Source organism: Cheilinus undulatus, linkage group 11, assembly GCF_018320785.1.
Source record: "Cheilinus undulatus linkage group 11, ASM1832078v1, whole genome shotgun sequence".
Taxonomy (NCBI): domain Eukaryota; kingdom Metazoa; phylum Chordata; class Actinopteri; order Labriformes; family Labridae; genus Cheilinus; species Cheilinus undulatus.
This window is the reverse complement of record NC_054875.1, coordinates 26,806,820-26,833,585: the sequence shown is the minus strand read 5'-3', so window position 1 is coordinate 26,833,585 and position 26,766 is coordinate 26,806,820. Positions and strand designations below refer to the sequence as shown.

Sequence of the window (26,766 nt, the reverse complement as noted above, 5' to 3'; positions counted from 1 at the left end):
AGCGGGCTATAAAAACTGGCTTTAGGGCAGGAACATCCTCCTTGGAAGGGTTACAAAGCAACAGAACTTCTCCATAAAGTGTCAGAACAGGAGAGTGATACAGAGGGGGCGAGCTCAGTGGAGCTGTAAAACACCAGGAGGATTGAACCTGGACAAGCACTGCAGGTGGAGTTGTGTCCAAGACCCCACTTGTCTTTTCCCTAATGCAGGAAAATGTTTGCATCAATGTTCAGCACTGTGGTTCTGATTATTACACCATCTGAGATATCAGACATTTACTGCTTTTATGACAATCCAATAAAAGGCAATAAATCCTGGTCTCTAAATGAGCTCTCGAATACAATGTGTCCCAAAGCATAATTATTCAGCTTTAGTCTATTCCTTACTTTGACTGTGACACAAAACCAGCTGAATGGTTATCCAGCTGACCTTTCACTTTCATCATCATTAGCTCATGCCTCAAAAGCTACAGCTGCAAGAATTAGCAAGGAAAACAGCGGACTGTTCAAACAGCCCATGCACACACAAAGAGCCACGTACAAAAAAGAAAAGTGCAGGCTTCAGAAGTAAAGAATCAGGTGAGGGCTGACATCCACACATTAAGCCCCCATGAGTTTCTACACGCTTACGCACACATTCTCACCCTGAGGCGACGTCTCATGGCAGCCTTTGTCAAACCAAGGCTTAGCTTACTCCTGCTGAGTGGTCGAATCATATATCAGCCAGGTCAACCAAAAACATGTTTTAAAAATTTTAGTGGTTTCGCTGTGGCATGTGAGTTTTCATCAGCCTTGTGAGAATGAAATCAATCCCTTCTATTTTGTGAAGCACTGACCGAGGTGTCAAGGCAAGACATTTGGAGTCTTAGTCATATTCTTGGTCTTGCTTTCTTAATTTGACATATTGTTAATAAAGGGAACTTTTGTTGGAAACAAATATTTCTTGCCAAGAGAAGTATATAGAATCCAGCCCATCTTAGCTTTCAGCTCATTAAGTTTAATGGAGCCTATATCCGGGGTAACTAATTACATTTACTCAAATCACTGTAAGTGAGTAGTTTTTAGGTACTTTTTGACTACATTTTAAAATCAGTGCTTTTACTTCTACTAGTAAGTTTTAACCATGGTAACCATAATTTTACTCAAGTTTAATACGCCTTTGCTTTTTCCACCTTTAGTGTCTACACAGTAGCAGGTGAGAGAACAATTCCACATCAACCCAAAACAGCTGTTGACTGCTGGGTATTTTGGTCAGTCTGTCAGTGGATTGTTGTCATATTTTTGGGGGACACGTTTTCACCATGAGTGAAGTTATCCACCGAGTTAGAGATGCTGTCTGTGACTTTAGGTATCCCTATCAGCATTCATTGCTTTGCTATGATGTTGACTTTCTGCTTTATTCTTGCTAGAGGAGACCCACCTTGCCATAGATTTTCAAGAGTAACTGCAGCTCTTTCTTGATGAAAGATATCTTTCAAACGTGTAGTTTAACTTTATGTTGCATGGGCCAATATAGACACTTTTAAAGTGTTAAATTTAACTCAATATAAGTTCATTAAAACTGTCGTTTTTGCTGTGAATTTCACCTTATTATGAAGGAGTGACTTGGTTGGAGATCTGCTCTCTTGTTGTATTTGTCAATAAGGAAATATATATTATCAATCATTTTTTGTTTGTATAGTGCATTTACTGTACAACCCCTCAGTGTCTTCTCAGCACTCAGTACTTAAAGTCAGAGGTAGGAAGGAACTAATTACATTTACTCAAACCACTGTAATTGAGTAATTTTTGGTGGAACTTTTACTTATTCGAATACATTTTGAAATCAGTACTTTAATTCTACTTAAGTACATTTTAACCAAAGTAACATTGAACCCCATTTCTACCCTTTAGCCCTTATCTTAGCCCTTCCCCTTGGTTATGTGCGTTCACGTCAGGTGAAGGGGTATCCCAATTCACTTTTGAATGGAGGGCTAGGGCTAAGGGCCAAGGGCTAAATGGCCAAATGTTGAAGTATCCCTTTAAAATGAATATTTTCCAGGACCACACTTGGAACCAAGGGGTATGATGACTTTCCCACCATGCACTGCGTTCAACTGAGAAATGGCACAATGGATTATGAAGGAGGTGCATAAATGTACAAATATTTTCAGCATAATGATTATAGAAAACACAACAGTTGTGTTTTCTTATAAATTCAATCTTTAGCCACTGGGGATGGGAGTTTAATGTAATTTCAGTATGTACACGACTGTATAAATAAATGGAGATCAACACAGAGCTCCACTGTATGAACGAGATGGTCGAAGCTTTATTGTCACCTCTCATGACGCACTGATCAGCAGTGTGTGATGATGAAAAGCAATCAAGTGGCGTCTCGTTTCTTAAGGGAAGGTTTTCACCCCTACCCCTTACCACTCTCTTTTAAGGAGCAAGGGGAAGGGTTAAGGGGTAGAAATGGGATTTGCCCTAACTGTATTTTTACTTTTTCAAATTCTGTTGATGACACAGAAAAACTTAGGTAAAGAATGAATCCACATCACAATCCAAAACTACCCCCTTTGGCACCATGAGTGAAGTTATCCACTGAGTTAGAGTTCATGCCTGTAACTTTAGATGCTTTCAAAAGGACACATAGTGCGTATTCTTCATCATTATGCAATGCCTTGCTATAAGGTTGACTCTGCTTTGTTTTTGCCAGAGAAGAGCCACCTTTACTTTATTATAGAGGTGTGACTTTACCTGAATGACCTGGTTGGAGATCTAGCCGCTTGTTGTTCTTGCCAATAAGGAAAGGTCATATTTTATTGTACATATCCTCAGTAGCTACTCAGCACTGAAAGTAAACTTTAATTTAAATACGTTTTACTTTTATTTAAGTAGACATGTAGACCAGTACTTTAGTACAATAGTTGTATACTTTTTCCACCTCTGCCTGTATCAAAATATGTCTAATGATGCCAAACCTTACTGATACTTAAAATCATAAACAGGAACCCTAAAATTCTGTCCGGATGTCTCCTATCGAGTGTTGCTTTTCTTGGCAGAAGTTTTTGTCTACGTGTGTACTGCCCTGACTGAGCTGTCCAGCTGAACCAAAGTCAAAGGGGGCAAGAAAGCATCGGCTTGGATACTGAGCACAGAACCTGCTCTCTCAACGCTTTAAGGACCATATATCCCCTCTCTGTGCGAGTATCGGGTTCCCCTCACCTCCCTCTTTTGTGCAAGATCTACTGGCCTATTGCTGCAGGCAGTTTCTTGGTTGGAGAGATCAGAGGCAGGCTAGAGTCATCAATCCCCATCACTGAGCTCGGCTCATATCAGCGGCTCATGGAATCACTGTTTCTTGTCAAGTGCGAGTTGTGGCGAAGAAGTTTTGTTAATTGAATGTTTTCATACTCACAGTTCCGATAACAGGTGCAGTCGGTGGAAAGCTCGGGGCTGAATCTCACTGATGTTGTTCATACTCAGATCCCTGGAGAGAGAAAAAGGGGAACATCACTGCAAATGTATCAATCAGTGCGTGCCTTATCAATGGTCTTTGAAGATTCTCCGGACATGTGAAATTGCAAATGTTTCCAGCACATTTTTCACTCCCCCATCAATCAGTGAGAGTGGAGACAAGTGTGCATAAATAGGTTAGAGGGTAAGGTAGAGAGATTGGAGGACAAGAGGGAGGAGATGGAGATGTAGAGAAGAATTTTCCCCAATGAATCATTGTTGGGCAGCTGTAATTTCCTCTTTGTCCCAGTTACTTTTTCTCTTTTCCAGATGTCTCACTCTACCTTCTCTTGGATCTGACCCTTTGTGTCCCTTAGTATCTATCTCAACCTCTCTCATCTCCTTGTCTCTCTTCCTCAGGTTTCTCTGGAGACCACCTCCCTCCTCCTTTGTTCATCGCACAGGCACACTCAATTTCTCTGACACACTGAAAGGGTGTGTTAGAAGTTGAGTGTTGATGCAGCTGCAATGTGGTCAAAGTTGGAGAGGTGGAAGATGCTTGAATACACGCACATATTCAACACACATAATACTCTTTTCTAACACCTCGGATAGTATGAAGACAACTTATGTGTCAGCCTCTGGTAGAAAACATACATAACCTTGTAGCCTCAGTCATGTAAGGTCATATCTTTGATAAACACAATGAAAGAAAGGAGGTATTACGTCACCCCCTCTTTGCTTTCACAGCCCTTGGGGTCTCACATGAGTCTTGAAGAGTGTGGCTCGGGTGTGCGTGTCCATGTGTGTGTATGACACTAACCATTGCTCATAAAGTCAGACCACCGGGCTAGCAAGTGTAAACTGTGCTCTCAGAAGCCCTCTGCAATGTGGAGTTTTGACACACTGGTTGTTTGTTTGTGAAGTCAGCCAAGCCGACGGGGGGCTGGATGAATTTATCCGCAGGCATGATCCATATTCTGCTTCCAGGGAGATGTGGAAAAAAGCTGCATGTCAGTATTATGCTTCACCAATTTGGGGATATTTAGTACTTGTTGCAAGACAAATTAAGTGTACCAACAGTTTGGTACTCTGTCAAGGAAAATATTTAACATTGGGTGTTGGGATGTGGTCTGCCACTGTTACTTTGGATGAGGAGGTGTGTTCGAACCTCTAGGATGAGCTCACAGTGTGTCCTTTCCCCATGAGAATTTGTAGGTCAGATAATTATGGAGTTTTTTTACAGCCTCTGCTGACATTGAATATTTTCCCTATGAAAACATAATAATGGCATGTTAGTTTCTCTGCCTGGGAATTTCCTGGTACAGACACCCCCTCTTGGGAGGTCTGGCTGCAGAAAGCTGGGTTCAAGGTATTACTCAGGGACACACAGGTAGGGTGGATGCCTCTGATCAAAAAAGTCCACTCAATAATAATATTACTTTGATAATGCAAAGTATGACAATAATATTCCAACTCCAGTCATCGCATCAGGAACGCTGACCTAAAATGTTGATACTGGGGCACAGATAGCCTAGCGGTTTGGTCGAGTCCTTCGTGCATGGGCAGCCTGGGTTCAAGTCTGACCTGTGGCATTTTTCCCTTCTATTTCATCCGTTTCTAACTCTATCCTCCAGGGATACATAATATTAAAGGAATGATGTCTGTATATGCAGATATTAGTATAATCTTGGCAGGACCAAAAAAACTATGTCAGCTGCAGCCTTCTGGCTTAAACTTTTAATTGTGTCTGAAGACTGAAGTGTTTTCTTTGTTCATCCCCATTCCTTAAACTTTTAGAGTGTGCTCTAAGGACTGTGAAGTTAGGTAGATATGGTTGTCTCGCGTTTGGAAGGTTTTGGGTTTGACCCCCAGCTCCTGCAGCCCCATGCTGATGTGTCCTTTGACAAGGCGCTTAACCACAATTTGCTCCCTCTGCTTCGTCGGTGGCGTGTAAATGTGTATGGATGCGTATGAATGGAATCAGCTGATACTAATGACCAGTTCTCCATAGCAATCCTTGCCATCAGTGTGTAATGAGGAGTAAATGGAGTGAAAGGCTGTGAATGGTAGATCTGACTGGCAATGTAACAGCTCTTTGAGTAGTCAGACAATTAGAAAAGCACTATACAAGCTCAAGTCCATTTAACATACATCAGTGCTGATATTAGCTTCAGCTAAAATTAATTTTCTAATATATGCATATGAAATAGCTGCAAAAATCCAATATTGTGCATCCCCAATATCCACAGTCCCCCTCTATAATAAAGGCTTTAAAAGCCCAGAGTTCATCTTGAAAAATGTTTTAATAAGTAGGTTTGTGTTTGTACTTTGTGCACAGAAATGAAATTTAACAAATTTATCCAGGCCAGAGTTGTAATTTATAGTTATGTAGGGGCCAGTAATGAGCCCTAAAAGAGAGCAATAAAAGAAGGAAAATAAAGAGGCAGCCAGACGCCATTTTTCCTTGGCAAATAACCAGTGACTCTCTGTTATGATACAATTTAGATTAAATTGATTGTTGACATTTTAGTAACTTTGATTAGCTTTGCCAGCACCTTGCTGTTTTTAATTAGCACATGATAATTTACAAGGCACAAACTGATTTTCGGGGGGAACTTGTTTTATTTGACCTTATATTGTTTTGCATACTTGCTGGAAACTGCTAATGAACCTTGGGGCCACAGGAAAGTTTGAGCCGATCCCAGCTGTCATTGGCTGACAGAGTTGGGGATGAGCACGAGTACTCAAGTACTCGTTGTGGCTTACTGATTTAGTATGACGTGTGCTAGAACTCTCCAGGTTTTTTTCTACCTGAATATACTTGGTAAGTTATAGTTGGGTGCAGATGGCCTGGCGGTTTAAGGCGCACCCCATGTTTGAATCCAACCTGTGGCCCTTTCCTGCATGTCTCTCCCCACCCTCTCGTCCTTGTTTCGGACTCTATCCACTGTCTTCCTCTATAAATAAAGGCACAAAAAGCTTTAAAAAAAATTGTGAAAAGTTTTGAGAGTATGTAAGCCCTCTCCAGCCATGGCTAGCATCAACCACTGCTTTACGTAGCTTTACCGCTACAGTAACTCTCAAGGGACATACGAGTCAAAAGGCTGCTTAGCACACACCATTTGTAAAGCTACAAGAGCAGAGAAGATTAGCCTGCTAATAACAAAACTTACTGAGATACTGTATGCTCACACAGGTTTTGTGGAAGGCTTTAGAGTGGGTGGTGTCTGTCAAGCTGGAGAAAAAGACACCATCGCGACTGTGAGAGAGGAACAGTTGTATGAGTAAAGAGCAGTGTGTCGCTAAAGTGACAGGCACATTAGACTCACAGACAGATCTCATGAATGTAGCTGTTTGCTGTTTTCTCTGAGAGTAGCATATTTTGAGCTGTGGAGGAGTTGGCAGCCATGGCTGAATAAAGTTTAAAGATCTCTTTCATACTACAGAGCTTTGTGCTTTTCTTTACATTTATAAGGTAAATTGCGTTACATTATCATCTCTTGTTACTTCATTCTGAGATAGGATTTGAAGTGCTGATAAACAGTATCATCATATCATAGATATAATAAGATATCATACAATAATAACATAGCGGATCATGGTAATTCTAATTTGCATTCTAATTTGATATTAGGCTGTGCATATACTGGAGTACTGAAACTATGGTAAAATCCTGTCACTGGTGAGAGGTGGGGTGCACCCTGGACTGGTCACCAGTCAATCACAAGACCGACACATAGACACACAACCAAAACGACTCTTGCTGTGAGGCAATAAGTGCTAACCACAACACCACAGTGCAGCCATGAAGTTTATAATGCAGAAGCAGAACTTTTAAAAAATATATATTCCACCAAAGCATTTTGGAGAAAAAAATCAGTTAAGTGCAAATACTTACAGATTACAGCTTCTTTTATGTTCACAGAAATTTTCTTGCCTTTTCCATCCATCAGTTAATCTTGAAAATACCAGTTACAAAAAGACAACAAATTCAAATATGTGTGCACAGCGGGGTGGGAAATTAGCACCTGCCACCAGCCAAGTTGAGATACTTCTGAGCAGTGTCAGGTGAATTTGCTTAACTAACCAGCCACTGGGGCAGGTAAATAAATCAGTTAATCAGAGTGATGTGGTAAGAGTAAACAGCATAAATTAAACCACTTTATTCTGCCAGTTCCTACTGATTTTATGGGTAAGGAACCACATCCTCTTCCCTGTGTCTGAGCTGCTGTTTACAGGTGGCACTGGGATGCTCTGACTCAGTGTTATAAGAGTAGTTCTACACTGCATCTGGTGCAAAGGTAATTGAACCAACGTCTTGCTTGTTGCCAGCCCAAGTTACTTACATAAAGCCTGAATTTTGGCATGAGACCGGCAAAGAAAATGTTAAATTACAGCGTTGATGTTGGAAAATGCTTAAGAATTTGCAGTGCCCCCATAGGAAACACAACAAATATTAGCATGGTAACTCCGCCTGTAACTTGAATACTGCAAGCCTTGATTATTATATTAACCTTTATAAATAAATTTGCTTGTTTGAATAGAGTGGCAGGTAAAAATGTTGTGTTTGGTAGATTTTTTTTTTCGAGCAGCCACAGTGGCAGTTCCACAAAAAAGTTGGTGGCAGATAATCAACCAAATTCTTAGTTAAGATCAGCAGCCCAACTGTTTTTCATTGTTAAACTAAGTTTTACATTTAGAGCTTCAGCAAATTAGAAAATAATTGCTGACATGAGATACTCTCATGGGACCTCATACTGAACCAAATTGCTCCAGTGATGTCATGTGAACCATGCACTGCATGTTTGTCCCATTGCTGGCATAATCTTCACTTGCTCCGGGCAGTATGTTGGGAATGAATACAAGTGTAATGCACTATTTCTTGATTAAAGTCAAAGGTAAATATAAGCGATAACAAAGTTGCCATGGAGATCAAACAGCCTGCAGTAACAGTGAAACAACTGACATAATCAAGACTGGTTGACATCATGTACAAGGAGCACATCATCACCTCATGTGGCCTCCTGAGTACGACACATGCACCTTAATTCTGTTCAATTTCCGTGTCCTAATAATATACTGAGTAAGTATTTGATAAAGCATTCTGTTAAAGCAACACTCATTAACACGCAAACCATCCAGCATCCAGGGATGCCCTATAAATTGAGACAGCTCTGCGTTATCTGGTCCTGATTAAAGAAGCCATAAACAAACGTTGTGTGAAGTCCATAACAGCGGACTCACTCAGACAGAGTAAACATGCAGAAATGGAGGGAGAAAATGTTTAAAAATAAAGACACACAGTGGTGAGTCATGGGGAAAGGTTGAATGCAGCTCAGCTCGGCTGTGCTCTCCAACCAGCTTATTGGGAAGCCGAGGAGAGAGAGACATTTCTGCAGCGCAGGCCAAGGCCTCCGCTGACAACTTGACATATCATTGGAAGGCACTGTGCTATGGCTTGTTTTTAAAATCAAATAACAGCTGTGGCTTTTTTAAACCATGATAATTATGATTGATGACTACCACATGTGCATTGTGTCGGCTGGTGCGGTGACGTGCAGATATTTTCAGCGCAAATAAATGGCCGCAAAAGAAATGAGAAAGAGAGCGCCTAAAGCTTCTGCGGCCTGTGCAGTCTATGAGAGCTTCACCATTATATTTTTGGTTTCTGTGTCCTCATTTTATGAACAACTCTGGGAGTGTTTGAGGGAGACAAAAGTGCAAGTGTGTGTTTGTCAGTATCTGTGTCCATATTACAATACTTTTTCCATTTATAGGTGCCTGCGGTGTGTGTGGTAAGATGTCTGCCGCTCATTTTCACACCCCCATTGTTTCCCAGTGAGCCTGCAGATGTGGTGGGTATAGATCCTGGTTGAGCTTTCACCACATCATACGTGGTTGCCGCCAGGGCATGGAAATGAATTGCTGTGTGGCTCTGTGTGTGAGAGAGCGGTTCTTTTTCTTTTTCCTCATGTGACTCTGGTAGTCACAGGGACATTTACAGCCCTATTTTGGCCATCAGCTTTGAGGAATCAGCCTTGTATTGCAGGACAACGAATCTCTCATCTGATAGGGACCCACAGGGCATCTCCTCCCTTCAGATCTTAACCTTGCAAAGCTAATGGACTTACCAGATTCCATGTCTGTCATCAGGCTGATCCATCTTACAAGGCTTCAGTGTGACACGTTTGTTCCCAGTCAGAGCATAAATGGGCCAATCAGTGTCATTTGAGGAGAGTGAGGCAGTAGCTACAGTGCTGAGGCAGTGCTGGGCCATTAAATGAGTTTTTATTATGACTTTAGCTTCCCACAGTTGTAGAAACAAAATAAAGGTGAAACTTACTGCTATATGCTATGACGTGCTCATTTTGAAATGAGTGGTAAACTTTTTAAATTTCAACAATTCTGTTTCAAAGCTCAAGCAGCCTCTAAAGGCAACACAACAATTTACTTAGGCCTTATAATCTGAAGTTCATGCAAAGATGCAAAAGCAGTAAGTGGTTGTGTTTAATAATCATGATCTCAGTATTAATCAAAATTTATAAAACATGATTTTTGCCATTATCAAGCAGCTCTACTGCAGGCCTATAAAAATAGCAACAGTTTTAGCTCAGATGTAGCTATAGTGGCAGTTTTATCAGAACTAGACAATATTTCTTTATTTAAAAAAAGAGTAGAGAACCACACGAAAAGCTTTTCTTGTTGGGAAAGATGTTTTCACTCTTCTCTCAACCAGCTTCAGCAAGAGTTTGATTTACCAACTTGCTCCACTGATAGTAAATAGTGATAACAGCTGTCTATAGTTTATTCCTCAGAGGCAGCATATGCCTGCTACGTTGTACAGGGTGCATCTTAAAAATTAGTGTATCAAAAAATTCTTTCTTTTCCTGTGATTTAATTCAAGAAGCAAAACTTCCCAATAACTTTTTAGTTCCTCCCACTTATTTGGTATCAGTAGGACCTGAGAAGTATAAAACCTAGGCCCTGTCTATAAAAGAGAAGTAGTTTTCTCCAAAATTATGTCTGCATATGAGGTTTCCAAAACCTGGGAAATCCTCCTAGATTTCCCAAAAGATTCAAGCACATTACCAAAAATTTCTGTAAAAGTTCAGTAAACTTTTCTGAAAAGCCTAAAGGTATTCATAAAATTCTTATCAAAATTCCATGAACATCCCTGAAATTTTTTTTTGGCAATTTCCCCCAAATTTTAAGCAATTTGCACCCAAAATTTATAAATAAATTCGCCAAAGTTCCATGTAAAATTTTCCAAACAAATTTTCTTAAAAAAATCTATGGAAATTTGGAAGGAGGGCGTTGACTCATGACTTGATAAAGTGCCGTGAACCAACAGTGTGTACCAAACAATAGTGAGAGAATAAAGACTCAGGAAACATTTGCAAATTTAATTTTTACATAATACTGTCATATTTTGAGATAGAGGATTTTTGATTTTTATAAGTTGTAAGCCATAATCATCAAGATTAAATACAGTGTATGGACTGTTGCCCAGATGGATGTGAAATATATCCGTTGTAATATGTGAAAGAGCCTATCTGACATGTCAGGTTTTTCAGATCACTGCCTGTTGCTGAAACTCAATAGTTTAAAGTAGTATTGGATGCAGACACAGAGACCTTTGCTCATCCCTCAACAAACAAGCTCACTAATGTGCCTCTTAAGCATTCTTTTTATCTCCCTCTGCTCTGAACCTGCAGGATGACTGACAAAGCCCCCAGTGATCTCTCTCTGCTTCCCTGGAAAGGAATTAGATTTTCATGTGTGTGCATGTAATTTTTTGTGTTTAAGCACAGTAGCACGTATGAGTTGTTGCTAATAACGCAACAATTGAAGGAGCCAAAGAAATTGACATTTTTCCACCCCTTTATTTTCCATGATTTGCAAAAACACAATGCATCCTAATAGATGGTTTAGTCTTTCCTCATCAAAGTCTTTAAGTGTGTACATGGTGTGCAAGAGAGGAAGGTTTGGCACAGGAAGAAAGGTAGAGCACTGGATATTTGACTGCTTTGTGCTTTGATTGATAGGGTAACCATGGCAAAGAGGTTGTCTTAAGAGGTGAAGGAAGCATGAAGAAACAGAGGTAAATTTCCACTCATTGGCTCTTTCTTTCTCTTACTCTTATGACACTCTATCGCTTACACTATCTTCAGATTTTGGCTGGAGCGTGGTCTTACACACTCTGGTACTAACAATAATGTGATTCACCACATTTCCTCTTTGCTGTCAGCAGACCTACTAAAGTATGTTATCACCTCTTATATTAAATGCATTATGTGAGTGTGATCAATATTTACTTTTAATTGGAGGTAATATTCTACTTCATTACATATTTAAAAACATCGGTTCCTGAGTAAAAAATAACAACTAAAAGTCAAAACAAGGAGGTTCTTGCTTTCCGTCAACAACATGAAAATGGTGCTTTAAATTTGGCTTTAACCAGGCCAAAGAATTGGTTGGGCCCCTGAAAAAAATCAGTAAATGGGTCCTTCTCAGTTGTGATATATTGATGATATCAATGCATGTATGTTCATCAGCAGCATTAGCACCAGCAACCTGGCTAACAGTTACTTAATTTAGGAGCTAAAAAGTTTGTCCTGCCATTATTGGGTTCTGATATTCAACCTACTTATTCATGCAACTTATAGACCCCATTTTTCATCGTTTTGAATTTTTGCCATTTTCTACCAATTTTGTTTTTTTAGCTTTTTGCATATTTTTGCCTCTGTAAACCATTGTTACCACTTATAATCCATTTTGGTCTCTTTTCACACATTTTTGGCATTTTTACCTACTTCTCACCATTTATCTCCTACAATTTTTGGGTCTATTTGCCTTGCTTAGCCCATTTTTTTCTGCTATCCCATTTTTTTCTCTTTCAACCCATTTTTGCCTCTTTCTGCACATTTTTGCAACTTTTAACCCTCCCTTTTCCCCTACCCTTTTTGCCTTGCTTAGTCCGTTTTTGCCACAATCCCATTTTTGATTCTTTGAATCCATTTTTGCAACTTTTAGCCCATTTTTGCTTGTTTTTAAACACATTTCACCATTTTTAACATTTTTGTCTCCATTTTTCTTTACTTAACTGATGATCAGTATCCCATTCTTGTCTCTTGAACCAATTTTAAACACTTTTTAACTGCTTTTCCTCATTTTATCCCTTCAAGTTTTGCACCTTTTTGCCTTGCTCAGCCCATTTTTTCTGCCATTACATTTTGTTAGTTTCAACCCATTTTTGCTCATTTTTGCCACAATTTCCCCAATTTTTGCCACTTTTTTTTTTTTTACCACTTTTCACCTTTTTCACCTCACAATCGGCTTCTTTTTTGCCTTGCTTACCCCCATTTTTGTTTCTTTTAACCAATTTTTGCCTCTTTTTTCCTTTTTAAACCTGGTTTTGCCATATTTAAACTGCTTTTCAACATTTTTTCTGCACATTTTGCCTCTCTTGACCCATTTTTGCTGCTATTATCCAATTTTTTGTTACTTTAATCCATTTTTGCCACTCTCTAACCACCAATTTTGTCCCCTTTTTGCTATGCTGAAACTATTGTTGTTACGAATCCATTTTGGTCTCTTTTAAACCATTTTTGCCACTTTAGACCCATATTTGCCACTTTCTAACTGATTTCATTATTTTTCTGATAGTTTTGCCCTTTTTGCCATTCTGAGCCCTTTTTTCCTGCTTTATTATTTTGTCTCCTTTAATTTATTTTTGCTATTTTTTGCCCTTTTACCAATATCACCATTTTTTGCCAAATTTTAACAACTTTTCACCATATTTTTCTGCCCATTGTGGCCCCTCTCACCCCATTTTTGCTGAAGTTATCAAAATAATGTGATTTATCATCTTTCCCCTTCGCCCTCAGAGGAACTACTGAAGTATATTATCGCCTCTTTGATCAAAGGTAATGTGTGCATGTGGGTGTCAATGCGCCCCTAGCACTGTTGTAGCAAATTTCAAACTGGAATCGTTTCTGACAAGGACTGGTGATTTAGCGATGCAAAACAACTGGCCACATCATATGAGACCCCTGTTTACGTTCATTGGCACACACCCACACTCACTCACTCCGATCTCTGGGTGGCTATTGTTTGGGAGATGGCGGACCACCCCAGCGAGTGAATATACCCTCAGAGCGGGGCTGATGAGATCAAGAGTCAGGTGTGTTTTTCTGTCATGAAGGGTAAAATGTGCCAGTCAGACAAAGCTGGAGCAGACAGAGGAGAGATGACTCGATACATTTCACTGTGGAGAGCTCCATTGTCTGAAAATAAAGAAAAAAAATCTCTTTGGAAAAGTTTCTGTTCTGTTGCTGGAGCATAAAATTGCATGCAGGTACAGTTCAACAATGCAGGCAAGAGCATGTAAACAAATAGGCTTACATTGAGCCCTTAAGGGGATGTTTTTCAGTGAATCTCTCTTAGACACAAAACTTCACAAGAGTCAGACCCTAAGGTCTTCCCCTTGACTTTCTCCTTAGCTCTCTCTCTCTCTTTGCTTTCCCGCCAATCCCTTTCTCCCTCTCTCAGATGGAGACGCTTACCAAACAAACAGCCAATAATGGCGGTAAGCTCTGCACCTTTGAAGGCAGCTTATCTGTGAGGAACATTAGAGTAATAGATCTAGTGGAAATCAACAACCACAACCATAGCCGTGCCCAGAGGGCAGGAGTTGTGCATTAGCAGTGTTTGAGCCACACCTTGGCTGCCTTTTACAGTAACTATGACAGTAATGTCTTCAGTCGGATTCAGCCAGTCTGATCCTCTCCGCTTAGCTCTTTGAAACAGTTAAGGCCATGATGAAAGGGGATCTTTTATTCAGCACAATGCAACTGGTAGTCAATGCTCGGGTGCGGCCTTGAAGAGCGCCTAAACGGTTGTGTACTTTTTAGTGTGTTTGTACGTAAGTGCGTTTGCTTTTTTTCTGAATTGACTCCTTTGGCATTCAGTTTCTCGTGCGGTCACACATGAGCTTACTCATACAAACACACACACAGGCATGCACACTCTCACACAAAGAGTCAGGAAGGAGGCTACAATGCTGTCCTCCCCTCCTCCTTCCTCTAAAGATGTGAGTTTTTTTCTCCCTCTCTCCCAGACTTCCTGGGAGGGGTACACTGCCCTTTGTGTCCAAAGGCACTCTCTCTTTATCATTCCCTCTCTTGTTCTCTCGTTCTCTCATTCATGGGGCACAAAGAGCGAGGGAGAGGGCGAGGAGAAGTCTTTCACCTGGACAAGGAGGGCCACGGGGAGGACTAGGCTACAAAAGAGCCCAGAGGAAGAGAAAAGAGGAGATAAGACAGAAAAGGGAGATGTGTCCGTGTATTTGTGTTCCCATGTTTTGTGCTCTTTTCCGTTCGCTGCGGTTTAAGGGAGAATGACAGGCGGATGTCTGGGTGGAGAGAGCGGCTGTTTAGTCTGAGGCCATGTCATGGGAAACATATTCGTGCCCTCTGGGACTTATTCATACCCTGGAATACCGTGCATGCACATACACACGTGCACGTACACACTCTATGTCCGTTCCCTGTCCTCCTACACACACCCTGTCATGAGACGGAGGGGAGGGGGGTTAAAGGTCAAGTACTTCAGTAATGGGACAGGAAGTGTTGGAACAGTGGGCACTATACAACATACAACTGCCTGCAACATGTGGACAGGGCTGACAGGCAGCTGTTGTGGGTAGGACATAGCTGTAAGGCTTAAAGACATTCATAGCCCTGCCTAAAGATCACTTATCTGTTGTTTTTCCTGCTTGTCTCTCTGGCTTTTATATTCGCTTTTTTAAACGATGTGTGCCATAAGAGCAGTCTTTCGCTCCTGCTAAATCAAAGCCTGAAGTAAAAAGTTACTAATCACACTTTCTCAAATTATTATGAGGATCTTCTTTTATGAGCATGTACTTTTTCATTTTAAAATCTGCAATTTTACTTTAACTTTAGTATATTTTGGGGGATAATATTCTATTTCATTACATATTTAAAAACATCAGTTCCTGAGTAAAAAATAACAACAACTTAAAGTCAAAACAAGGAGGTTCCTGCTTTCTGTCAACAACATGGAAATTGCACTGTAAATGATCTTTTGGCTTTAACCATCTGTCCAAATAATTGATTGGGCCCCGGAAAATACAGCAAATGGGCCCTCCCCAGGTGTGACATATTGATGATATCAATGCATGTCTGATGAGCAGAAGCATTAGAACTAGCAACCTGGCTAACAGTTACTTCATTCTGGAGCTAAAAAGTGTGTCGAGCCATTATTGGGTTCTGATGTTCAACCTTCTTATCAGTGCCACTTTTAAGACCCCTTTTAATCACTGTTTTTGACCATCTTTGCCACTTTCTACCCGTTTCGGAGCTCTTTGCATATTTTTGCCTCTGTAAATCTAATCTTTGTTTGCCATTGTTGGCCTATATTTTCCACTTTTAATGTTTTTTGTTGTTGTTGTTGTTGTTGTTATTTTTGTTGTTTTTTTTAATTAAAACCCATTTTGGCACCTTTTCGCCTTGTGTAGTCAATTTTTGCTACCATCCCATTTTATCTCTTTTAACCAATTTTTGCCACTTTTAACTGCTTTTCCGCATTTTTTTACAAGTCTTGCCACCCTTTGCTTACTTAGCCCACTTATCTGCTTTCTCATTTGTCTCTTTTAACCTAATTTTGCTACTTTTTCCTGTTTTTGTCATGCTTAACCCATTTTTTTTGCCACTTTTACTGCTATTCATATTTTTACCTCCCATTTTGGCCCCTTTTTGCCTTGCTTTGCCCATTTTTCCATATCCAGTTTTTGCATTTCTTAGCCCATTTTTCTATCCATTTTTGCATTTTTGTCTCTTGAACCCATCTTTGCCACTCTTGACTATTTTTGCCCCTTTTTAACAATTTCTGCCAAATTTTTTCTACTTTTCACCATATTTTCAGCCATTTGGCCCCTCTTAGCCCATTTTTGCTGCTATTATTCTATTTTTACTTTAACCCAATTTTTACCACTCGTAACCACTTTCCACCACTTTATTTCAGAGAGTTTTTGCCTATTGATAACTTTTTCCACTCTTTTCACAATCAGTACATTAAATTCACCTTTAAGTTAAGTCATTTCCTTCTACTTTATTCTCCAGCATCCTGATGTTTGTGCACATCAGGCTTAGCTGAAGTCTGACATTACTTTCCAGATGGTTTAGTTCAATGTGCCCATCCACATTGTTAACTACACTGAAACAAGGTTATTGTGTTTTATGGAAAGGGGTTTTCATTCTGAAAAAGGCTACACTTTATTAGAGCATAAATAAATCAATAATAACATTTTCAATGGACCACGACCTTTATAGGCCCACATTTGGCTGGGCCCCAGAAAGCTCTCCCCTTTATCCCCCTAATGGGCAGCCTTGGCTTTAAATACATGGTAGTGCATAGCAAGAAAATGATTCCACATCAAATCATAAAGCAGCTTTTGCATTTCACTTTATTATAAAGGTGTGACTCACCTGAAAGACCTGGTCGGAGATCAGTAATCTGTTGTTGGTATTGCACATCAAGGAAAGATCCTATTTTACTGTATAACTCCTCGGTAGCTAGTCAGTTCTTTAAGTAAATTTGTAATTAAATACTGTTTACTTTTACTTGAGTATTATGGTCCTGAACTTTTTTCACCTCTGATCAAAGCTAACATTTTCTCTATAGAATAAAATGTCCCTGAAATCTGCTGAAATAACTTGGGAAAGGGTTACAAATGTCCCCACTCTTCCACACATCCTGAAAAGAGATCTTTTCCGGAGAGGTGTTCTTCCTGCACAGTGATTTAGAGGCAGTGGATACAAAGGTAAATGAAACCTGATGAGTATTAGTGTCAGCCCCTATTATGACTTCATATGGTTGAATGGCAGAAACAGCAGGACACTAGATCTTGTTAGACGTCTGCTCAAATCCAATCCTGGCTCCTTCCCTTTTTACTACTGCCCTCACAGGTCTCTGATCAGCTCATCTGCTCCTTATATTTAACTGTACCCGAGGATAACATCTAGACCTGAACTTAGATCAGCACTAGATGAAATCTTATCCCATACGGATGAGGACATGTGGCTGCTGTTGGTTTAAAGAGATTTAGTTTGGCCTCTTGCCATGCATGTAAAAAGTCCAGATTTCCTCTTTTGCTCCTTCTCAGACATGTAATAGAGACGTGAGTGAGTCTGGCTGCAGATGCAGAGGCAGAGTTCCCTCCAGCCTCTCTTTACGGCAGATTGAAAATACACCTGTGAAGTCCGGTCAATGCAAGAATGACACTATTGCCTTATGCCATCACCCTGACCTGACTGCTGTTACTCCGCTCAGATCATGTCACCTTACCCTCCAAAATTAGGAGTCCTGAAAAAGATTTTATCCTCATTAATGTTTCTACCTCCTGTTTTCTACATTTCCTCCTCTGCTTTCTGGATAGTCACATTTGCCCTGAGGTGAGTGCACATGTGTGTGTGACATTTAAGTGTGTCTGTGATTGCTTCTTTGTTCCCTTTAGCTAACTCCCATCCCAGTGGTCTATTCTCCCAACCTAATCCCTGCGAGCATCGCTGTATCAGCACCGCTCTGTGGGACGCTTTGAAGCTGCACAGGGGGATTGGATAGGGCATTAACCATCATTAAGTCAGTATGTGCATGTGAGAGTGTGTGTGTGTGCCTGTGTGTGTATCCTAGCATGTTTGTACATTCAGCCTTGCTTGCTTTCTTGCCTGTAATGAGCACATTGGGGTCTTGTGGGTACGTGTGGTTGTGTTGTTGTAGGATAAGGCATTAAGTATCATTACCTCTTACTAGTCATCACCTGCACAGTGCCAGCCCCGCATGAGCCACTTTAGTTGGCAGGCCTGGCCAGTGATCACACAGATAGGCAGACAGAGGCAGACAGAACCATTTTGGAGATAGAGGGGGAACTTAGAGCACCATGTCCTAGTCTTAAACATTGTGTAACATTCTCCTTTATATAAAAAAATAGGGCAGTTTTTTTAATGTATTTTGCATTGGAAAGGGGAAATTCTGCATGAGATAGTAAACATATGCATTTTTTGTCTCTTTAAACCAATTTTGTCAATTTCTGTCTACTTTTTGCTACTTTTAAACAACTTTTTTATGTGTTTAACCCATTTTCACAATTTTCCTGCCCATTTTGGCCCCATGCTAAGCACATTTTTGTCACTTTTAACCCATTTTTGCCCAATTTTATAGGCTTTTTACTTCATTTTCCACCTATTTTAGTCTCTCTTTAGCCCATTTTTGCTGCTTCTTCTTTTTTTGGGACTTCAAACCCATTTGTGCAACTTTTCACCACTTTTTCAGCCAATTTTGTTACGCTGGTTTACTGTATATCTACTCAAGTTAATGTTTACTCCATGTAATCAATATAGTTATTTTTGATACCTGAGTAAATGATTGTTTTCCTTCATAAAGAGCTTCTAAATAAAAAAAAAAGAATAAAAATCACTAACGATATTGTCACATATTTTTAATAAACTGCTGTGCAACTGTAAATTTTGGATGAAATGTGAGAGCTTTGGCCTCGTCCCATTTGTAACTTTTACCCCTACCCCTTGATTTCAAGTGCCCTCTTGAAGCAAACTTACAAGGGATGGTGATGAAATCTTCCCCTCTGAACTGTAATGACAATTCAAGTTCCTGATACACCATCTGTTGTCTTCTGCAGCATTTATTCAAACAGATGTAACAACAATAGCAGATGTTTCTACAAGTGGTTTTAAAAATGCTTTTCAAAATCAAAAAATGTTCACACCACTGATTTCTGTATGCTCGATAAATATAAGTGCCTCCAAGTGCCCTATAAACGGAAAAAAATCACAAAGTGCCCTTATTTGCCTTCTTTAGTGCCCTGTAAGTAGACAAAATTTGACAAATTGCCTCCAAGGAGCATGTCCAATAGTGGAGACAATGCAATAAAGTGCCATAAGTTTCTCTGTATAATGTTAACTTTATTACAAATTTATTTCAACTTCCTGTTTGCCCGTGCCCCACCACACTGAGCAGGTGCCCTTTCAAACATTTTGCCCCTGCCCTTGAAACATCCTGAGTCCACCACTGAGCCCTAGAACTTCACCCTACCCCTCCAAACTAACAAGAATTGGGACACCCTACCCCCGGATGAAAATGTGCAAAACGTAGTAGTAGAGTGAAGTGGCAGTGCAAAGGATGTGTTAGGACTGAGCCTTTCTCTCCTTCTATGGGCTTCTGAAAGCCATGTGGTGCCCATAAAACTTATAACTGGCCTGTTTCTTATTGACAGAAAAATTGGACCTCCTATTTTTGTCATTTATGTTTTTTTTGTTTTGTTTTGGGTTTTTTTTCAGTAACTGATGGTGTCTTTAAGTAGCCATGTGCAGTACTTCCCCAAAAGTATATGTAAGTAAAAGTAAAATTACAGATTTTTAAAACTACTAAAAAAACACACACACACACAAATACACACAAAAAAACTCCATTAGAGTAATGTGAGTGAATGTAGGTACTTTTCACCTTTGGATTCTTGAAAAAAAATTGGTAATTATGGTATTAACTTAGAACAAGAGACACAAAATTATCATGTCAATACAATATGCTTTCAATATTCAATATTTCAGTTTAAGAATAAAATAAAATAAATAATAATAAACCTTAGAGCATGCACTTTGCACTGAGAGGGCCCCTCCTTTAAGGAAAATTAAATTTCGCAACAGCCAAAGATTATTTACTGCCAGCTGCAGATTTTTTTTATGCCAACTGCAGTGACTAAGCCTTTTTGCTGCAGGATACCAAATAATTGATACTTTAAAGGTGTGGATGAATCAAATCTTGATGTCAGTTATTCAGTAAACAGTATGATGTTTGACAATTGAAAAAAGGATGAAAAATAATTACCCTGTGATTTCTTAGCACATACAAAGACACAAATGCCAGCAGGCACATCCATGTGTACCTGTACATGTCCACATATAGGCATGTACATGCACCAGAGCAATTAGGGACATTTGTTGTGGCCTGGCCCAGGATTAGACAATGCCTTCTCTGTAGTGGAAAAGAGAGGGCTACTGCACTTGCACAGATCCATGCACACACACTCATACACACACTCACACAAACATCCAAACATTCCCATGGATTCCCAGGGTTGGACAGGGGCTGAATAGGAATCTGGGCCATGCAGGCATTCTGAATCCTTTCAATCAGAGGCAGCCCTTCACCCCTCAACCACACGTCACAGAGAGCACATTCCTGGCCCCCTGAGACACACTTGTGTCACACTGCTATCACACGAAACATACAGATTTACATATTTGGCCAGTGGCAGTAGGTCTGACCCCAACAAATACCAACAACTGCTGTGTTCAGTCCACATGCAAAGCTCATGTGCCATATGCTCCAAACACATTCCCCACTTTACTTCCCCAGCTCCTCCACCCTAGTTCCCCTCAAGATCTTGTGTCGTGATTGCTTTCTACTTTTTTCTAAAGGACAGGATATGGAGCCATGGAGCACACTATGGCCTCTGTGTCTTCTCCGCCTGCTGCTCCTGAGGGAATTGTCATTGTTTCCATTGTTGTCCTTTTACCTGCCTACCTGCCGACTGTCCCTGAGCGACATTTAAAAGCCTCCCAGGTCGCTCTCAGGAAACCACAAACCATGGCACTATCCAGCACTAACTGCCCATTCGTTCTCTCCAACACCCTCCTGGCATAAATTTCACTTCTGTAGCAGGACTAAGTGGCTTTTTCCTCTGGGATTCACTGGGGAGAGACCTGAAGAATTGACACTTTAAGGGAAACAATTCAAGGTTATAGAAAGGAAGAAAGAGCCCACAAAATAAGGGGAGGAATGGAGAAGGTTTGTGATTTTCTTTCCAACCAGAATATATTATCTATGACTTAAATGGACAAAAGTATTTGGCCACAGCTGTTAATTATTGAATTATGCAGCAGGTCCTGTCAGCATCAGTTACTGACAAATTAGTTTTGAGCTCTGACCTATCGTGCATCAGTAATGTTTATTATTGGTTTGATAGCAGCTTCTTTGGCAATGACATTAACATATTAGACAAATACAGAGAAAGTGTAGCAGACAGGGCCCTTTTTTTGGCATTTCCATCCATTCAGTAATTTTTGTCTTCATATTTGGGGCCAAGTCGCAATGGCAGCAGGCTAAGCAATTCAGCCCAGACATGTCTCCCTAGCGACATGTTCCAGCTCTTCCTGGGGGATTCTGAGGTGTTCCCAGGCCAGATGAGATATATAATCCCTTCAGCAAACACTGGGTCTACCCCAGGGTCTCCTCCCAGTTTAGTACGCGCGGAAGACCTCCACAGGGAGGCATCCTAATCAAGTGCCTGAACCGCCTCAGCTGGCTCTTTTGGATGCAAAGGAGGAGGGGCTCTACTTTGAGCTCTATCCAAATATCCAAGCTCCTCATCCTGTCTCTAATGCCTCCTACAGACTGTGCGTTTCTGGCATGCTACATTGTGCAACATGAATCTCAGATGACATCCAGTGTACGATGTATCAATGCGACGTACGATGATATGCAAGAAATAAACGTCATCAGTGTATGTCATCCATCTACCCTGCCAGTGCCCTGGTAGATTATGAAGCAAAGTGACAACAAAGCCATTGTAGTGTTCAGATGCTTAGAAAAGAAACTGAGATCATGGTTTCCCTTCTTGTTGAAACCCAACAAACTTCTGCCTTTTGGCATTGTCTCCATTCTAATGCTGACTTGTTGGCGCCAGTGTCGCGTTTATCATCATGTAATTTCTTCTTGCATTTCTAGGTCATTAAGTCAACGTTGGTCGTAGCAGCAGTCACACTGTATGATGGCCATCCTAAATTTCGTATATTTTATATTGATTTTAGAGCAATGACCAAAGATATCCCCACAATTGGTCATCTTTTGTCTGGGACAGCCCAAAATTGCACAGTTTATACCAGGCTTAAGGCTGAGCCCAGAAAACCTTCTGAGAAATCTCTTTTTAACCACTTCAACTCAGGATGTCATTCTTTCAGTCATTCTTCAGTTCACTCTTTCAGAACGCGTTTGGTCCAGAGTTCATGACTGTAAGTGAGGGTTAGGACAAAGACCGGCCAGCTCAGCTCTCTCTTCAATGTCTGCAGTACAGCTGACGCTGCACTGACGCCTTCACTTAAGGCGAGGACGCATTCCCAACCTGAAGGGAGCAATCCCCCTTTTCCATTGTTTTGGCATTTCCATTGGCTAAAATTGGGACCAGGGTTGTTAAAAAATGGGACATATTAGTGTTTCAGTCTTATTGCAAAATGGATACACTGTTTTACTTGGCAGAGAAGGCTCTGCTCAAAATATGCTTCCTGTGTTAGTCAAGCAGCATGCTCTGACTTTCCAGGGAGCACATAGCTAGAATTCCCACATGGATAGATAGATGTATGACAATGCGTACTGAATACAAAAAATGTGTTCAAAAGCAATTAAAGCATAGTAGCATAAATCTCAATATGAGGGTGCAATAAGCTTTATGCTATAAAGGAGGAGGCTGGAGTGGAGGAGGTTAAGCTTTGCCAGCAGTGTGGTGCATCAGCATTAATGCAAGCAGGGATTAGGGAGAAGTACGTCATGTGTAAATACACTGCTGTGTTGAGAGAAAGAGCTGTGATTGGCTGTGGGAGCTGGGAGGCAATAATTGGGATCAGCTGGCTGTCAGCTGATCACAGCTGGGCGTATGATGACCGTGTCCTGCATGAACTAACGCTGAGCTTCATTTTATAGATTCTTGTCAGGACATGGGACACAAAGCCTGAAAATTGGACAGTCCTGGTTCAATCTGGACTTACTGTCACTCTACTTGTAGCCAAAACACCGCCTCCGCCAACCAGTTAACCCACAATCACACAAGCATACACATAAACCTTGAAAATATGTATACCATTTGGTTTTAGGAACACAGCCTTGACTCTCTAACTCTGTCTTGACCTATATACTTTCATTTTGACTTTCCAAGACACACATTGCACATCAGTGCTCATATATTTACACTTAGTGCTGCATGAGGGACTCCAACACCTGCTCCTAATACACACATGCTCAGGCACTTAATGCATGGAGTCTTGTTCTGTCCTGAGAAGGAAACAGGTGAGGAAAGCAGAATAGCTTGGGGAGAAAGGATATAGAGAGAGAGCACAAGGGAGAGGAGTGTGGTTGAGGCGGGGGGCTACCATAGACGTCTGGAGCCAGGACACTGATGCAGGAGCTGATAGCTGCTGTATAGACGACCCTCCACTGACAGTACACAAACGCGCACTCTGTTCTTTTATTTTTGTCCGTTTTCCCTTCAACCCACCCACCCTCATCTTTTATAGTTTTTCTCTCTTTTTCTCTCTCAGGCACGATGTTTACAGTGTGACCCCCGGTCGCTCATGATAGGAATCATTCCATCAACATAATGGCTAAATGACACGCACACGACTGTTACAGTTGTGCCCACCATAAAGTGGCAGAATGTTGTCTCATGCATGTGTATGTGCTTTAAATGTGTAAGCTTTCACTTTTGCTAACAAACACATGTTCAGAAAAACCCTTCTCAAATGTCTAATACATGACAGCTCTTACTCTGTTCTCTATTTTTCATGTCTTTATTTTTTTACTTATTTGCTTCATTTCCAGTTGCTAGCAAAAAAAATCCCTCAGCACTCTGGGTGGTCTTCACAGACGCACACACTTGCATGCAACCCAGCGCGCACACTCACACAAACCTTGGTTTTCCTCTGTCTGGTAATGCGCTAGCTGTGGTTTCCTGGCCTTGGCCAAAACACTGATTAAACTTTGCTCACCGCTACCACAAAGCATCACCTAATCGCTGCTCACTGGCAATCATGGACCAGCCCTGGCCTGGACTCACATGTGATGAACACATACTTTTCCTCCAACACACACACATACGAAAACATTGTAAGAGTGAGATGTTTAAAGCACCTGACAGCCTAAGAGTGGACTTTTCTCAAGATATGCCCATGGATAGAGCATGAAACAGTAGAGAGGGAGTGGGGAATGACGCTGGAAAGGAGCCACAGGCTTGTCCACAAGCAGTTCACCTGGGTACTTCACCCAAACAATGCCTACCCCACCCCTTTCCGGGTGAAAACATTACATCTTAGTGACTGGTGATAAACGGGAAAGCCTGCGTCTTTGGCATTTTAAAGCTTTAAAAACAAAAAGTGTGGTTTAACAGCTTCTAGGAGTCTATTTCCAAGATAGACATACACATGATGGCTTCAACATCTTAACATTTGGGGATGTCAGCATCAATGCATTAATCACAATTAATTAATGTCCATCATAAGTGCATTTTTTATTGCAGCATCACCCTGTAGACATGTAAAATAAATACACCACTGGACCTTAATGTCTCTAGGTGTCTCTTAATGTCTCAATTCAAAGATCATTCTTCCTCTTTTCCTTGTCAATCCATATCAGCTTCTTCTCCAATGGCTGGGTTCATGTCATAATGTTCCATCTACCCAGAGTTCTTTTTTTCTCAAATTAAAAGCTGTTTTAAATGCAAAATAGTAGAATTTCAAAATGTGACTAGAGCAGAGATTTGTCACGATTAACCATAGAAATTCTGAGATTAATCAAAATTTAAAATGTTAATCTTTTGAATGCCTTAATGAAATTCTAAACAATGTTAAACGACTGAATCCTCCATTAAACTGCACAAACAGCCCCATCATGTGAGGTAACAAACTAAACCACATCTTATATGTGTGAATTCCAACCATGTTACCTAAGTGGGATTGTAACTTCAAAAAAGTTATTATCAGAGGTAGGAAAGTACATGCACTACTGTTATAACATGAATTATAGTTACTCTTGTAAAAATTAACTATTATCTTTCCTTACTGATAACAACAAGAGAATAGATCTCCAACCGTGTTGTTCAGGTAAAGTTACACTTCTATACCCACACTACACATAATTGAACTATGTTTTGGAAAGTGTTGCACATTTTACAATATGACAGAGCTGCAGTTACTTTTGAAAACCTGTGGTAAGATAGGTCTCATCTGGTAAGAACAAAGTGAGTCAACCTCATAGCAAGGTTATCCACTGATGAAAAACATGCACTATTCACAGGAGGGAACTCAAACCAATTGGATAACTTCACCCGTGGTACAACTGTGTCTCACATCAAAAATCACAACAATCCACCAGAAACATGACCAAAAACCTCAGCAGTGCTTACTGTACAACAGGCAACATCCAAACACATCTAATCTAATCTAATCTGAAATGTTAAACCCGGAGTTATTAACACTTCAGTTTTGCTTTATACAGCAGCTGTTTTAGGATGTGATATGGAGTTATTCTTGCTCTATGTCCCAAAAACTACTCAAGACAGTAATGTGAGTAATTGTAATTAGTTAGTTTCCACCCCTGATTAGTATTATCATGGTAGTGTGTGAAGAATCCTCTTACAGGCAGGCATACTAGATCTCGTACTGTCAATGAGTGATCACTGACTCAGAGGCAACAGGAACACAGCACTAATACCACATTTTACAACTTTGGTCCTCTCTAGTTTCAGCCTAAACCCACAGAGGTTTTCTTTCACTCTAGTCATTTGAGATCAAAAAAAAGTATCATAACTGTGTTCTTTAAAGGTGCAGTGTGTAATATTTAGCCTTGTAGCATTAAGCATAACAAACTTGGTAAAATGAAACATATATGTGAGTAGATCTATTAAAATTAGAGTTTAATCACCTGAATACATTTTTTTTGGTTTTATTTATTTCTTAAATGAACTCAGAATAGGCCTTTTGTTCATATATATGGAGTGTCCCCACCACAGGTGCCGCAATCTTGGATTTTTGCATTTTGCATGTTTATGGCTCCTCAGTAGGAACCCAATAACAGATACACCATGTAAAAAAATCACCAGAGAAATGAGCATCACATTCTAGAATTAACTGTTAGAAGTTACAATTTTACACACTGCACCTTTAATCATTGGAGGCACCAGACACAATCATGTGTAATCACATAGCTACCAGCATTTACAAATCTACTATCAATACATTATAGGGCCCGTACTTATCCATGGTGGTGTGGTCACCACAGAGAGCAGGAGGGGATGTTTGACTGTGAGTATCCTCTGATGTTGAGAAAAGAAGTCAGTGCATGATTGCAAGAAACTGCAGTCCTTGGAGAGGCCACATGAGGCATTCTGCAATAGCAGAAGTCTCATACACACTCTTTGTTAAAATGCAGATTTTTAGAGCAGGATAAACATGTTTACAAACTG

At 40.4% G+C, this 26,766-nt stretch overlaps 1 protein-coding gene across 1 annotated transcript in view; it reads right to left on the bottom strand.

Annotated features, from left to right (window-relative positions):
• LOC121518072 (leucine-rich repeat-containing G-protein coupled receptor 6) overlaps positions 1 to 26,766 on the bottom strand; it is a 62,504-nt gene that overhangs the window by 30,682 nt on the left and 5,056 nt on the right. The window contains exon 2 of the mRNA XM_041800269.1: positions 3,403 to 3,474. Within this exon, the coding sequence (XP_041656203.1) occupies positions 3,403 to 3,474 (72 nt within the window). The remainder of the gene's footprint in view (positions 1 to 3,402; positions 3,475 to 26,766) is intronic.